This window comes from Taudactylus pleione, unplaced genomic scaffold, assembly GCF_031769625.1.
Source record: "Taudactylus pleione unplaced genomic scaffold, aTauple2 ptg000918l, whole genome shotgun sequence".
Lineage (NCBI taxonomy): Eukaryota > Metazoa > Chordata > Amphibia > Anura > Myobatrachidae > Taudactylus > Taudactylus pleione.
The window spans coordinates 2,486,279-2,503,495 of NW_028285319.1; the positions used below are offsets into that span (position 1 = coordinate 2,486,279).

The window sequence follows — 17,217 nt, forward strand, 5'->3', positions numbered from 1 at the left end:
TATTCAAACAATCCTCTCTCATCACTTGCTACCTGCAGAGTATAACGGCATGTTCTTCACACACAATGTACATCATTCATATAATATTATCTGACTGAAACCTTTAACATGCTGCAAATCCCAAAAGTCTTCTTAAGTAATAACAAACATTATTAGTCAGAGTTATTGTCCTTGAGGTCTAGTATAGTATTGTCTGCATTTCTTTACTATTTACAGCTGCATGGAGAAAGCCATAGCAAACACTATGAACTCTGACAACTCTCACCAGTTTCAGTGATGACCTTCCACAAAGCTCTGAGATAACACATATATCTTCAGTCTACAAACTCTTCTGATATCTACCATACTTTATTAATCATTACACACCACCTCATGTTGAAAACAAAGACGCTCCTGAAAATCAATCAATACCATCACAACATTATTCACAACGAAAAATGTATAACATTATAGGGGCATTCTGTTGTCACGGGTGGGTAACTTGCAATGAGATTTTCTTATCGAAAGAGTCTTCGCTCTTTCATTTTCTGAAGTATATTTATATTATTATGGTAGCTTACACACAGTGGGCCTGATTCAGAGCCGGACGCTATTTGCGGACGCTCGTTCAGAAAAAGGGGCTAGCTATTTAAATTGAGCGCTCGCTCTTTGCGGTCTGTTGACGCCTCTATGTCTGAACGAGCGTCCGAAACATGCGCTCGCTATTTTGTAAAGACACCCCTTGGCCGCTCGCATCATACGTCATCTCCGCTATTTATTTGATTAATCGAGTACATCGAAAGGCGTATGAACTGCTCGCTATTCTTGTGGTAGCATTTTCCTACCGCAATCATGCGAGCAGTTCTGGCTAAAAGACAACCAACTGACGTGGTCGATGACGCTGCTTTGTTAATTATGCACACCCTTAAAACGCCCGTTTTGACCGTTTGGCACGCCTGCGTTCGGATCTCCACTCCCCGTTTTCAAGCACCTTCCCCTGTTACCACCCACAAACGCCTCATCCTGTCACTCAAATTAGCAGGCATTCGCTATTTTGCGAGCACACGATTTCCGACCGCACTGACTGGTTGGCGCATGCGCATTACAACCCATACGCATGCGCAGATGTGCGAACATCGCTTGGAACGAACGAGCGGCTCTGAATCAGGCCCAGTGTGCATGGTATTATAAGATGTGTATGATAACTCTTTATTTGCAGAATTAGGTATGGCATTATTGATTTTCAAACTTGTGTCATGGGTGGGACAGAAAGTAGACAAACGTCTCACATAGTGAGCAATTTTATACAATCACTGTGAATGTACAGGTGGGATAAAATGTATAATTTACCCATTGTGAAGTAAGAACTTGGTGTAAAATATGCCACACAAAAACAAGAAGAAAGTATTAGGGGTAAATTTACTAAGCTCAAATGAATTAGAATGTGGCTAAATCGCACGTTAAATGTATATTCGCAATTTACTAAATGCTAAAGTCAGCCGAGTTTGTCCCATTCTAAAAAAATCTGTCGAGAACACCCAGAACTTGGATGGTTACATGTTTTCGGACAAATAGACCATTCATCTAACTTGGCAGCCTTTTGCCATAGACATCAATAGCACCTTGAAATTTAATAATTTGTGATCACGGCCAAAATATGGGATGCCGGCGGTTAGAATCCCGATGCAGGCATCCCGACAGGGTTAGGATACCCATACCAGTCAGAAAGTATCCTAACCCTACCCCTACCTTTCCCCACACCCTAAACCTAACCCTTCCCCCCTAGTGCCTAAACCTACCCTCCCCCCCCCCACAGCCTAAACCTAACACTCCTCCTAGTGCCTAACCCTAACCCCACTACTTACCATCAGGATGCTGGCACCGGGGTTCTGACTGGGGTCGGGATTCTGGTGCCAGCATTTTGAGCGCTGTGATCCCGCATGCCAGGATTTAACCTACAACCTGTGGATTACTACAATATAGTGGTAAAATGGGGCAACTGGCTTAGTAATAACTGATAGGAGTGTAAATAAGTGACATTTTAGAGAACAATATCAGACAAACAATATAACATTATAGAGAACAAATTATTTTATGCAAATGATGTTGAATTAAAACAGTTTCAATGGGAATTGAAAATGAAACAGTATTTGTTTCCAATTTTTAAACCTGGATAAATATTTGCTGTTTCTACATTTATTATAGCAGCTTTTTATTTAAACAGTGAGCTATGAATATTAGTAGTTTCAGCATTTGCAAATTGTATTTCCTGGTACAGCATAAATGACATGAGGTTTGTTATTAAATAATAATTAGGTTACAATATATAGAAGCTGTGCAGATTTTTAGTCAATTATGATTAATTAGTAGTATGACTAAACATTTTTATTTGTTATTTGAAAATTGTGTTTTATTTTCCCAAGTTTAAGCCAAAATAGATTTAATGCTTTGAAGCTTTGACTTTAGTTGCTAAGAACTTATTTTTATTTTTTTTAATATGATTACACAAACTGAGAACAAAAACTAATCGCCTTAAGTATTTAAAACTTACTTCAGGTACGAATGGGAAAGAATAGGAATAGGAAAATACTTCATACAGACTGCTGTGCTAATCTGTTTCTAAATAAATGGTCACTGTTGTGCTTAATTACCTTTCACTAAACATCACACTAATCTGTCTCTACAGATCGGTTCAAAGAATTTTGCATGTGAAAAATATGAAGTCATTTCATTGACTTGGAACTGTGGAGGCCTGTTTCTGTTATCAATGTTGAATCCCAGATGCTATAAGTAACTTTTTTGTAACTTTCTTTATTGAAGCATGTATAAGTTCCTGCTTTATATTTTGCAACTGAACCAAAATAAATATGGAATAAAGTGTACACAATGGACAGTTGTAATTTATATTAAGTCCATTTAGGCTTGCAGGACCACCATGTTAGAAAGCAGTATGCATACATGCTGGCCACTAGGACCCAGAGTCTGCAGGGAGGTCCATCCTCTAACCCAGGGATTCCCAACCACGGTCCTTAAGGCGCACTAAAAGTGCAGGTTTTAAGGATAGCCATACTTGAGCACAGGTGTATTAATTAGTACCTCTATTTTGATTGAACCATCTGTGCTCAAACATGAATATCACTAATACCTGGACTGTTAGTGTGCCTTGAGGACAGGGGAGTAGTGAGGGTGGTTCCAGTGGAGCACGAGCTCCGGGCGCCATCCCCTCTCTACCCTGTGATCGGCTCTTTGCCCCTGTCCACTCCTTTATTATTGGCCTCTGTCACCTCCCCTCAGTGTCAGACTGGGGCATGAAGGGCCCACTGGAAAAATGTTTTGGTAGGGGCCCATGCCAGCCACCACAGACACTTGGCTAACCATTAGGCAAATCTTGGTGTACAGTAGTTTCTATAGAAGGGAGCCAAGCCCCCATGTTGATCAGTGGTTCTACTCCTCTAGGTAATTGGTCGTCTATTAGTGTAGCATATAATTTGAGGTCTGGAACCTGACACCTAGAGAAAGGGGATGGGCCCACAGTTAGTGGGGCCCACTGGGGATTTCCCCTGTACCCCTGTGGGCCAGTCCAACCCTGCCTCCCCTCTCTAATCGGCACTTTCCTCTCTCCTCTCCTCTTTGATCCCCTCCCTCCTTCTCTCCTCATTCTGTGCTTCAATGGACTTAAAAGTGACACACCTGAGGTAAAATCTCAATCTTCAATTATAAGGTATGAGTTTAAAAAAAGTCACTGCTTTGCTATTTAAAGTAATGGATGTATTCCCAGGCATGACCACAAAGTGTTATTTGAAAGGTCTTTTAAAAAAATATTAGGAGACCTGGAATAATAATAATGGTAGTAGACAGAACATGATTAGTACTCACATTAATATAGATGCAATGAATATTTGCGAAGTAGCAGCAAAGCTGAGAAGGGAGCTTCCTATAGGTGTTCCCACTCCAGTGATAGCTGCTCGGGGCCGTAATTGCAGTAATAAGCTGTGCACCCTGTGGAATTTCACTCTAGCACATGTACACATGTATTCTATCAATTGAAGTTAAATGATCAGAATATATAATACAATCTCCTCTATTGACTAATAACAATGATTTAAAGGAGATAAAAGTCAGATCCTATACATAAATAAAGGAGTGTCAAAGCAGCTACCCCTTAATGTCAGATAGTGTATCACCAAAGCATTTAATTTCCCCAATAGTACCTCAGTGCCCAGCATGATACTGCCACTGTTTGCTGTTTTTCTCTTCACTTTAGTATTCCCCTGCAGGCTGGCCATACCCCACTGGCACAATTCAGTACAGTACAGGGAGGGGGCGATATGACATGCACTTTCTCCGGGCGCCATGGTTCCACGCTACTCCTCTGCTTGAGGACCGCTCTAACCTGATGTGCTATTGCACGTGAAACACTGCTCTAACCTGATGTGCTATGAAACACTGCTCTAACCTGATGTGCTATTGCATGTGACTGTAACCATCTTAGTACGTTGTGAGAGTGTCACGGTGGTAGACAGATGAGACCCCTGTGTATACCTGCATAAAACTATTCCAGCATCCCTGAACCTCTACTCATTAGCAGCATATTCTCACCAGCTGTAGAGCTGTATAAAACCCTGCACTGCTAAAGCTTCATTCCTACTACCAATGTGTACAACAGAGAGTATGGCTGCATGTACCTGTTATGTATCAATAAACCAACACAGGATGCGGTCAATATCCAGACCGTGGGGATTCCAGCGCTCAGAATGCTGGCGCCGGAATCCCGACACCTGCCAGAATCCCAGCACCAGCATCTGGACTGCAGGAACCCAGAAGGTAAGTAGCGGGGTTAGGAGGAGGGTTAGGGTTAGTCACTAAGGGCAGGGTTAGGCACTAAGGGGGGAGGGTTAGGTTAAATTTTCGGGGATGGGGAGGTCAGGTTTAGGCACTAAGGGGAGGTTAGGTACAGGCACCAGGCAGGAAGAGTTAGGGTAGGGAGAGGGGCAGGGTTAGGATACCTACCGACAGGTGTCGGTGTCCAACCCTGTCGCCAGGCAATTGACCAATATTGTTTTGACCATGTTGACCCTTTGTACCTGTCAACCATCATTAATATCGACCTTTTGACCCTATCGACCTATTGCCTGTCGGTACATTTACCTGTGATCCTCATACAGGAATTTTTTACTTTGAAAGGACTAAAGTAGACGTCATCATGTCATTGTTGCTTTGTGAGGTCTAAACCGGTCCTATTGATTCAAAACCCATTAATGTCTTTGTTAAGACCATGATGACAATAATATATTATTTCCTAGGTCCTGGTAAGACCATAAGCATGATACCTGGTTCCAGCAATAATGAGGAAAATCCTTCCTTATTATTTATGTCCTTCTAAAAGGCTCATTTCCACAAGGCTTTATTGCTTTAGGACAGGTTTTATTGCTTTAGGACAGTAAAGGTCTAAATACAACTGATGAGGCGTCTGCTTCTAAATTGAATGGCTGATACAGATCCTGATGTTGTGCTACAGAAACAAATACTTTTTTGTCCAAGTGAGGAACGTAGAGATTCAGAATGTTGATCAAAAAATAAATTTCTTCATTTAGCAATGGGACTGTTGATGGGAAGTTAGTCTAGTGCAGTCATGGCATGTCTGCTTAGACAATAAATGAATGAAAAAACAAGGGAATAATACAGAAGACCTGAAAGATGTAATTAACAGATTTCAAAAGAACTGCAGGAGCATTACAGAGACTAAAATATATATAGTTAAGGCTTCACATAAATCAGGCTTTGTTAACACTGCAACTTCACTGAGAAGATTGCATAACATTTGCCATGAAAGCGAGGTGATGTTTTTTAATGGTGATGTCTTTCAGCCTTCTATAATAAATTAAGGGCAGATGGATGAAACCTCTGTGCATCATCTCCTTTTTCTATTCGTAAATGGTGGAGATAATTGTTTCACAAGAAATAAAGAGACTTGGAAAACATGGAGACTTTGGGGTCCTGAGGAAAGAGTTTGAGAACATGTGGTTTAAGGAATAGATAGGGTATAGGCTAGGCCAGTGGTTCTCAAACTCGGTCCTCAGGACCCCACACAGTTCACTTTTTGCAGCTCACCCAGCAGGTGCACAGGTGTATTCATTACTCACTGACACATTTTAAAAGATCTACAGGTGCAGCTAACTATTTCACTAGTAATTATGTGAGGAGACCTGCAAAACATGCACTGTTTGGGGTCCTGAGGACCGAGTTTGGGAACCTGTGGGCTAAGCAAAAGGTTGGTGGTACAGTTATATGTAATAAGAAGGCAAGATTTCAGCTTTGCTCTTCCTGAGGTTGTTGAAGGATTTTCACTGAAAACACAGACAAAGAGGTATTGGGTTCTTTTCCATGAAATATCTTCCAGCAGAAAACAATAATTAGATGAGAGATCAGGCACTCTTGGTTGTGAAAGTGGCTTTAGAAGAGTGAAGGCATCTGCTGAAGTAGAACTCTCTCCTATTATATTTACAGATAACAAGAACCTACAGTATCCACAGACAGAACAACTTCTAAAACTCTATCATGCCCATAGGATCTTTGCTTTACAACCATTTCTTTATTGTAGACTCCTTGCTCCAGGTAAATATCGAGCCCATAATTTTACGTTTTCCAGACTTTAAGATGAACTTAAATTATTTTTTATGGTTACTGCCAGGCAATTTCTAGAAGAATGACACTGAATAAATTTCTGTTTTTTTAAGAGCACAAAATAAGCTCATTCTCCAGAACCTATGTTACCTCTTTCCAGCTGCAGAGGGGAAACAAATGCCCCCCCCCCCTTGCAGTGCATGGTGCAAGACATGCACTCATAGTACTTTACACTTTTAATTTTTTTTTGGAAGGGGCATGGCCATGCATTCCGGATTTGGCCTCCCTCAGCACCCGGCCCCTGTGATGTCTTAATGGCCCTGTCTTTAACAAACCATAAAATCTTAGATCTATGGATGTTATAGCTGGTGTTTCCATTTTAAATATTATAATACTGTATGATGACTTTTGCACTCATTACAGCAATGCATCGTTTTGTTCTCTGCTTTACCAGCACCATATCACCTACTGTTTCTTTCACATTATTTTCCAGTGTATAATTTTTAGAAGCCACAAGACTACAACCTACTTTTGGACTTCAATGCTAGAATCCAGAATATGATCTCTGTGTTCACTCAACACCAAAGATGAATATTTACAATCTTGGTGGAGCCACGTAGTCTGGCTTACCCACTCTCCTATGCAAATTGTGTCACTTCTATAAGTGCAATGCAACCCATTACTTAGGACCACAAGGGTGTCTTGCTCACCTTCTTTGTCTCCTTCTTTTTTCTTTTTGAATCACACTAAGGGCCTGATTCAGAGATGGACGGTATTGCAGATGCAGTCTGTAGGAAACAGACAGCTCATTTGCTGCATCTGCGTTCCGAGTGCAGCATCCGTAGCCGCAGCCTTTGGATCACAACTGCAACCATTGGTCACAATAGTTGCTCTACTGGCCAGGCTGTGTAAGCTAAGATTTACTCAGCTCTACCAGTGCCTGGGAATATGTGTCCACCAACGCAGACCTTCGCCTCATCCATCCTAGAATAGCGGGATGACACGCCCTAATTTCTGGGAGCGCTGACCCCCACACTGCAGTCTGACAATCAGGTTGCAGCATGGAGACAATGCGAGCGAACTCATAGATGGAGGGCTGCACATCCGCAGTACACATCCCGCATATGTGCAGTCCTCCCACCATCAGGGATGGACACTAATAATCATGCAAACATCTCTGAATGAGGCCCTAAGTTGTAAGCTCTTCTCTTTTATTTTGCTCTGTATCTATATCAGCCAGTGCAAGCTTCTACTGTTTATTGCTACACAATATACGGATGCTGTATAAAAAAAAAAGGTAAATATAATTTGCTTAGCTAAAACCCCTAGTGGTGTAAGAGAGAATTATAAATGCTGTACATGTATTAGGAATACTTTGCAATACACAGTATTACTAATATTCACAGAAAATACCATACGAAGATGTAACTGCTTGCAGAAAAGTTACGGCAGCCATTAAAAAGTAAAAAATACTCTTTGCATAGCAAATTGTTCTTTATACGTGTTAGCCGAAGCAAGCAAATTAAAATGGATCCTAGCATACTATTAATTTTTTTTTGCCCATTAACTTTAGTTAATTGAAATGGGGTAAGCAGAATTCTCATAATATACATCATCACGCTTAATCAGTGAAACTTACCAGTTCCCTTATTACTTATTTGATTTACATAAATTAAAAGTGAATGTGACTTATTTCCAAACCTGCTTTCAGAGGAAAGATATTAAATGAAAGAACTGTTCTTATGATAACTCTTTGACACATCATTTAATGCATTCTCTTCTACTGTATTTCAATCATACCCCATTAGTACTTTGGCAGAGGCTGACCTTAGACCTGTTTGCAGCTGTGGTATAGGAACAGGAGCTTTAGCGTTTCTAGTGCTGAAACATCAGAGTCTCTCATGGCGTTCTAGGTCACTACAAGGGATATGTAACATCTGGTAAGATTTGAGGATCCTGTACATTTAGATGCTGCATTAATTAAACCTCAACCTGAACAGGTTCGATTTACCTGCCCAGAGTTGGTGGCACCATGAATATTTTCCGGGAAACTATAAACAGGTTAATGATGGGGACAAGAAGGATAACCTATTCAAAATGCCAGTATTGGATAACTGCTTTAAATGGTTTCATACATTATGATTCTTAAAATATAGCCATTGAAAACAATTATAAAATAAGAACTATAGTAACAGTTTTCAGTAAACCCTCTGCCGCATAAGCGGCAGAAGAATTAAGTATTCAGCACATTACAGAGGTAATTATCTCTAGAATGATAGGGATACAGACATCAGGCTCCAGAATTTGACATTTGTGGGAGCTTTAATACTGTATGTAGGTTGAAACTTTTGCGTTTTTATTATGGCTAACTTTGCTTTGACAACACAGAGAACAGTCACAAAAGCACTGATCACCATTCTGAGTACCATTGCTACCAGAGATACTTTGGAACTCACTCCTGTATGCCCTTCAACACTCAGTTGTCTTGTGAGCTTGTGTGGCCTAATTCTTTGTGGATGAGCTACTGTATTGTTGCTCCTAGACATTTCCATTTCAGTATAACATCCCTAGCAGTTGTCTGGGGCAGACATTTCAAAAACTGACTCATTAGATAGGTGGCATCCTAGGGCTATGCTATGTTTAATCAATGACCTCCTCCATAGGACCCATTCTATTGCTAATATCTGACTAAGGTGATTCCATGGTTGTATACTCTTGTGTAGCTTGTAAAAGGGTCATTGACCCAAAACATTGCTTTCTGCATAATTCTTTGGAGATTTTATATTTAAGTTCCCCATCCCATCGTAGCAGTGGAAGCTATATACATATTGTCAGAAAGCGGGTGCACACATACTACTTGAATGGCAGGTTGTTTAGGCTAGAGAAGCCATTGCTTATGATGATCTAATGAGAAGCAAGGTCTTTAGTGCTGATGAGTGAAAACACTGTTCTATATGAGAACACTGGCAAGCATATGCCGAAAGATGGATAAATAAGATGGATAATGCAGAATTCATATGCTACATTAACTGTAGGTTATAGCTGCAACATCAGTGACATATTTTTAGTCCTTTCCTAGAGTGTGGATATATTTTTGTCCTAGGCTTCAAAAAATAAAATAAAATAGCATATAATCACATAACAGTCAGGGCACACTGTCCTTAGTAAGATAGAAATGCATTTAAATTTATGATGAGAAACATCACTTTCACAGTAAATGAACTGTAACTTACTTTTAGAGGCTGCTCGCAGATTAAATCTTGCCACTTGCATAGAATCAGCTTGAATTCTAAGTTCATAGCTTGTAGTATTTTCATAGTCCAGAGGCTTTACGACAGAGATAACCCCTGTGATGTTATCAATGGCAAATGCACCTGCATTAAAGAAAAAAATAGTTTAAGAAGAATATCTAAAAATAAAGAAACATTATATAGGTTATTTTTATTCTGCATTCCCTACCTATATTAATTATTCTTCCCATAGGAAGTATATACAAAACAACAGTATACAGTATATACAAAACAACACTGCAATAAAGCCTAAGTAAATACGGTAATAAAAAATAAATATTTTGGATTCTGTACGAAGTTGTAAAATACAATTTGTTTCTGTAATATAAGGGATTATTTTAATTTGGAAAATTCTTTAAAATTGACTTTCAAAACATTGGATCTTATAATGTGTTGAGAATACCGGTTGGCTACAATAGCAGGCATGCAAATGTCAGACCTCTGTCATCCTACTAGTTGGGAGCGAGAGAGACATTTTGATAGAATCTACCCATGTTTTTTCATGGTTCCGTTATTGCGGTATGCATTTCAATGGACCATTTCCTGGATTTTACATAAAAATGACACAAATAATTTTATGCTTATGTTATGCTTTATAGCAATACTACAAGTGTACCGTGCCATAATGTTTGTTTTCATAATAAAAAAGTTAATACTATATATACCATTATGGAAATTAATATATACTGTATACAAGCTTAGATTACTTCTGACAAATGTCCCAGGGTAACATTTTATTTTACTGTACAGATCTCTTATGAAAAGTCCACCATGTGTTCATGTATTTTACATGCTCCAACAAACTGTTAAACACAATAATTCAACGCAACAAATTACAAATGAATTTGTTCTGCTTGAAATGTTGGGTCTTTCTATATGCTTTCTTCTTTTTACAGCAATGGTTCCCAGTCTCTTGAAAAATAGATAATGTGGGCTTGACTGTTTTATTTTAAGTAGACATCTCCTTCAAGTTTAAGAGGTGGATGCAGTGTAGTACCTATAATGGGTGCAGACAGAGGTGGTGGGGTGGGGTTGGGGGGGGGGAGGTAAAGTCCTGTCTGGGACTAATAGTGCAGGGAGAACATAACCACACATCCATGATGCCACAATCATGTCCTCTCTGCATGCTATGCAGCAACATATATCATATTAACATAGTCCACCAAGCACCACAGTACTGGACCCATCTGTTGTCTTTGTGGCCCTGGGTACAAGGTGTACATGATTCTGGGGTCTCAGCCCTTGATAAAAATGTTGCCACAGATAGGTCATTTGTCAGCTTCAGCTCCTTGCGGGCTATTGCTGTGCTACATGTTATCTCTAAGGTGAGTGGTAAAGCACGGTATAACTCATTTTGAAGTCTCATTGTAGTAAATATGAAAATGACATTGAAATTTACAAGGTTCATTTTCCGACCACACAGATGTGCAAGAGGAAGCATCAATATGAGGTTTTTCTCTATGGAAAACAATACAAATAATAAACCTTTCAGTCTGAATGAACCTTGGTTCAGTAGGATTTCTATTCAATTAAATGTCACAACACTTACAGAAACAAAAATGGTAACATTATTCATTTCTGGCATGTATGTGCAAACTGCTTCTCTTTATTTTACATGTGAATAACTTTTCCCAGTTGTAAATTTTCTCTTTATCTCTTATTCTCTACAATTTCCTTGCTGCTTCCCCAGCCTCATCTCTAGGGATTGCTTCCACTAAACAATGGCAGCTCTTCCAGTGTGCATGGAGCATATATCACACACAATTTACACACCATGAAATGAAAGACTTAATTTCATTCTTGAGCATTATTTTAAATGTACTACAGAACTGTAATTTGTAAACCGAAGGGTCTGCCCGCTTAGAATATTAACTCTGAAAATAACCAAGACGGTTCCTGCAAATGTTGCACAAACACACATATTGTATACAATATATATATATATATATATATATATGTATATATATATATATATATATGTGTGTGTGTGATAAATAAAATCCTGTAGATATTTAAAGGTAACTGTTTCTTTCAATATAGTAAATCAATAGCTGAAAAGTCACAGACTTGCTGTAGCTGAGAAAAAAAGAAACACACCTTGATCATTCCCTGAGGTGATGGAATACACAATAGTCTGGTTTTGTGCAGCAGCCATTACCACAATCACTGTGGTCCCAATTGGGGCAGCTTCGCTCACTGGAGATGGCCTGCAAAAGAGATCACATTAGCGTCAATACATGGTACATTCATCTATTGTTATACTCTGACAGTATTGATTTGCCGTACATTTGTATACATTAACAGTGTGATGTATAGAATATAGAAGACAAAAAATATATAAATTCAAGGTCATCTGTAAAGTTAAACTAACTAGTACAATTACAATAATAATAGTGTACTGTACTTAAGCTTTAGAAACTGTTATTTGATTGCTATCGACCGCATAAGCTTTCCTTTCTCAGAAACAAAATATTTGCATCAGCTTTCTGCTCTTTTGCTTTTGTTTTTTTATTTTCATTTTTTTTCAGATACTATTAAACCCCCAATAACATGCGCCAATAAATTTTAAAGTATGATATTAGTGACACATACACAGTCTACATGAATGGTCACTGAAAAGGTTATCGCCTACATTAGATGTTTTAAAATTTTTAAGACCTACATTTTTTTTGTCTTTTTTTGAACAGCACATATAAGGTACATTTGAGGCTCCATTCCACATTTTGATTCATTTTTGTTCCAGTGAAGAAAATGTGCCAACCCCACAGGGAACTCTATTACCTTGGTATTGGAATGGAGTTGGCCATATAGATTTATGCATGTTTATTTTTTAATGCATGGTGGTTTTACTGGTGAGCAATTGGGAGCTACTCATGTAAAATGTTTCACAGGTTTCTGCAAATTTTATTACATAATTAAAGATTTAATTGTATTAACATGGAATTAGAAAAGCAGTTAAAAAATATTGAAACTAAGCATATATAACAAGGCATATTTTCTATTTTGCCTTTCTTACACCCCAGTAATCTATACATGTCTTAATCACATAAATTTAGGAATTTATTTTTCTTGGCCTTTGCCCATGGAAATGCAATTTTACTCCAGAATGTACCCATTGAGGTTACTCTCTATTGGCAGCAACAATGCAGTTGATCAATTAAGTAATGGCAAGTTAGAGTAATGTAATGTAGAGTAATGTCCATATCAACAAGCTAACTTCAAGACCTTACCAACTTTATCTTAGGAGAGAGGGGTGTTTGTCTATTTGCCAGCTTGATTGACTCAAAGATTCAGCACTGCTACATTAAAAATGTAACAAAAGGAGAGTGCCCCAACACTGCATTATTAACCACATTACATGGCTGTAATACTTTGTCTCAGTTGTTAAAGTAAGGAAAATAGAGATTTACTAAAGAATGTATAGATTGTTATCACCTTCTGGCTGCACAGTAATAAACCATTCAATAATGTTTTTTATGAATGTATAGCCTCAGGTAATATCTGATATTTATTAGAGATGAGTGGTTCGGATTATGAGAAATCCAAAAGAAAATCCAAAATTTGGGGTTCCGTTTTGAACCGAGGTATGGCTCAGTTCCTCCCAGCAAAATAGGTTCTCAAAATAAGGCAAAACGTCATAATCCCGGAAATATTGTATCTTACGTGTTTTGGATTACATCCATCCCTGTCACATTCCTTCTACTTATCTACCTATTCCTCCCTGAAGCAGCTCCACCTTTGTTGGCAGGCTGAAAGCACTGTATAGATTGGTATGATCTGTGCAGGCTTCATTATGTGTAAAAAAAATATATAGGAGAAATGGTTAAAAAAAAAAAGTGTGGGGTCGCCCCCAAATCAGTAACCAGCCCTTGACCTCCGAGCCTGGTCTGGTATTGGTAAATAGGGGGATGGGGGGACTGTGCGGTGTTCCCCCTAACTTCTAATAATAAGCACCAGGCTGAACCAGCAGGCGGTTATTGCTATAGCAAGGAGACACATAGCATGGGAGACCCCCTGCCATAAAGTTAACCAGGGTGGGAGCAGTTACTATGTGTCCGCTCTCAGCCAATGAGAGCTTCCCCATTCATTTCTATGTAGTGACTGCGAGTGACCTAGTCGCTGCACTGCGGCATTGCTGCAAACCGTGTACAGAGCCAGTCTATCAGAATTTTTTTGTTTTGCCAAGTGTTGAGATGCTACATGTAATGAAGAGGACATGATCCAGGGGCGTATCTATAATGGGTGCAGGGTGTGCGGGTAACATGGGCCCCTGAGTCCAGGGGGGCCCCGCACACCCTGCACCCATAATATTACTTACCTCTCTGGAGTCCCACGTCGGTGCAGGCATCCGGCACTGTAAAACAACTGGAAAATGGCCGCGGTGGCAATTTCCCTGTCGTTTGCGCGTGCGCAGTACAGGGAAAATGGCCGCCGTGGCCATTTTCCCGGTGACCTGTGCATACACTATAGACTCTGGGCACACTCTAGTGCCCAGAGTCTATAACTCCGGTGCTGGATGCGCACAGCTCAGAGCGCTGCCGGCCGCCGGGTGGGGAGGAGGGGGCCCGTGTCGGAGACTGCACACGGGCGTGGGGAGGAGGGGGCCCGTGTCGGAGACTGCACACGGGCCCCCTCTTCTCTAGAAATGCCCCTGACATGATCCCTGCATTTTTTAAGTAATATATTGGTGACAGGGATGTGTGGGGGAGTGTTTCTTGTAATTAAATTAATACAATATTCGGTGTTTATATCTTGTGTTTATTTAAATATATTTATTTACAGGTGGACTACAAGCGCCAACAGGCCCTTAATGTCCAGGTATGCTGGCACTTGCTATTCCACAAGTGACATCATGCCAGGTCAGGCTTGCTGGCTGCCTGTAAAGAACAATATTAACTTTTTCATTGCCAGGAATAGCTTTCAGCCCAGGGCTATTCCTGAATTTCCAAGGGATTTCAGCCCTGAGCTGATCAGTTTGGGGCTGGTTAACGTTATGACAGGGAGACCCCATGCTGTGCGTCTTCCTGCTATAGTGTTACCTCTGCTCTAGGTTGGTTCAACCCGGTGCTGGATTTTTGGAAATAGTGTTAACCCCACAGCGTGTTTTCCCCCGATTTTCCAATACCAGATCAGGATGAGAGGTATAGTTTATTAAACTGCCATCCTGTTTGCTACTATGTATCATAGATGTGCTATATTCTTTTAAATTGCCATGTGTTTGTGCCGCAGCTCTGTCACGTAGGTTTAGCCAACCAGCTCACTGTAGTCTTTGGCCAATATATAGAGATGTTAATAATACTATAGGATATTACATGATTTTAGCTGTTTTTATCATTTAAAGAAATCCAGATCCAAAACCAAAACACTTGACGGTGGTTTTGCCAAAACCAAAACATGACAATGATTTAGAATTAGAACCAAAATAGGCGGGTCTGCAAATATCTTTAATACAGGGGATGTAGTTAATAGACCTGCGGACGCAATGCCGCCGTTCAAAATCCCGACACCAGAATACCGGCAAGAGACAGAAGATAGAGGTCGAAACACCAACACCTATCTTCATCCCGACGCCGGAGTGCCAAAGGACGCCGGACCGATCGAGGTGAGTCCAGCCATCCCTAGCATTTAGCCGGGGGGTTTAGGCAACCCCGGGGGAACTTAGGCTTAGGCATTCCCAAGGGAGGGTTAGGGTTAGGCTAGGGGAAGAGGGGGTTAGGCGCCACTGGGGGGAGGATAGGGTTAGGCACCCCCGGGAGGGTTAGGTTTAGGGTGCGGGGGAGGGGTGATTAGGTTTAGGCACCCTTGGGGGGGACTTAGGGTTAGGCACCACCCGGGAGTTTAGGGTTAGGCACCCCTAAGGGAGGGTTAGGGTTAGGGGGGGAGAGGGGAGAGTTAGGTGACTTACCTGTTACTGTCGGGATTTCCTCCTGTCCAGCTGACGCTGCCTGGATTTCAATACCATTCCCTAATACAGTATATATATACCCCCATGTGTGTCAGTGTAAACTTCCAAGAAGGTACAGATGTGTCCTCATGCATATAGCCTCAATACGCTACGCAGAGAGAATTGCCTGGCAGGAGGTGAGCCATCTTTTCTCACCGAAAACGCGTCTAAGCCACAATGCTATGTGACTAGGATACACTAGCAGACTCTGCTGGAATAATTGGATATGCAAAACTTATATATCGGTCTGCAGTTGAGTTTCTATATGAAGTAGGGGTGAGCGGGTTCGGATTTCTGAATCCGAACTCCCCCAAGCCCCCCCAATCCGAGGCCGATCCAAGTCAGGCTCAACTTTTCCCTCTGACTCGGATCTGAAATCAAGACAAAACGTCATTATCCCGCCTTCCGGGTCTCGCGAGTTTTGGATTCAATATAAGGTACCCGCGTCGGTGCCATTTTCTCACTCGGCTGTGGACAGTGAAGAGGGAGGGTGGGAGTCAGGGCTGGCTGGGCTGTGTAGTGTAGTGTTGTGCTGTGCTGCTGTTGTCCATAGGGGCTGTGTCCACTCCTCCAAAGTCCATATTGGCTGGCTGTGTTGTGCTGTGCTGCTGTTGTCCATAGGGGCTGTGTCCACTCCTCCAAAATCCATAGGGGCTGGCTGTGTTGTGCTGTGCTGCTGTTGTCCATAGGGGCTGTGTCCACTCCTCCAAAGTCCATAGGGGCTGGCTGTGTTGTACTGTGCTGCTGTTGTCCATAGGGGCTGTGTCCACTCCAAAGACCTGTGTAGTGTCCCAGTCCTAAAGGGGTGCTGTAGTGTTGTCCAGGGGGTGCTCTGTCCATCAGGGGTGCTCCCCCCAAGTGCAAAAAATATATATTTTTTCTGTGTTTGTGAATTGTGAGCGCAGTAGCAGCACGTGCATCAACAAAGTAGTGCCAAGCGTGCGCCTGTGTCATAAGTAAAGTGCCGGCTGGCTTGACTGTTAAAGGGTGCTGTAACTCCCAAAGTGCACTCCAAACAAAATAAAAAAATATTTACTGTTTGTGAATTGTGTGCACTGTGGCTGCACGTGCATCAACAAAGGAGCAGCGCCAAGCATGCGCCTGTGTCCCATAAGTAAAGGGCCAGCTGGCTTGACCATTAAAGGGTGCTGTAACCCCCAAAGGGCACTCCAAACAAAATCAAAAAATATTTTCTGTGTTTGTGAATTGTGTGCACTGTGGTGTGCGCCTGTTTCCCATAAGTAAAGGGCCGGCTGGCTCATTCCACAAACTGCACTAGTGTCCAACAAAAATAAAAAAATTATTTTCTGTGTTTGTGTGCGCCTTAGCCGCGTGTATATATCAATATAAAATAAATGGAGGACCAAACTTTCTCCGATA

The 17,217-nt window shown here is 41.0% G+C and overlaps 1 protein-coding gene across 1 annotated transcript in view; it reads right to left on the reverse strand.

Moving 5' to 3' along the window:
- Window positions 1-17,217, reverse strand: part of PCDH15 (protocadherin related 15) — a 1,543,840-nt gene that overhangs the window by 173,709 nt on the left and 1,352,914 nt on the right. Inside the window, exons 24-25 of the mRNA XM_088459638.1 lie at window positions 11,991-12,100; window positions 9,837-9,977 (exon numbers count right to left, since the gene is read on the reverse strand). Coding sequence (XP_088315764.1) covers window positions 9,837-9,977; window positions 11,991-12,100 — 251 coding nt within the window. The remainder of the gene's footprint in view (window positions 1-9,836; window positions 9,978-11,990; window positions 12,101-17,217) is intronic.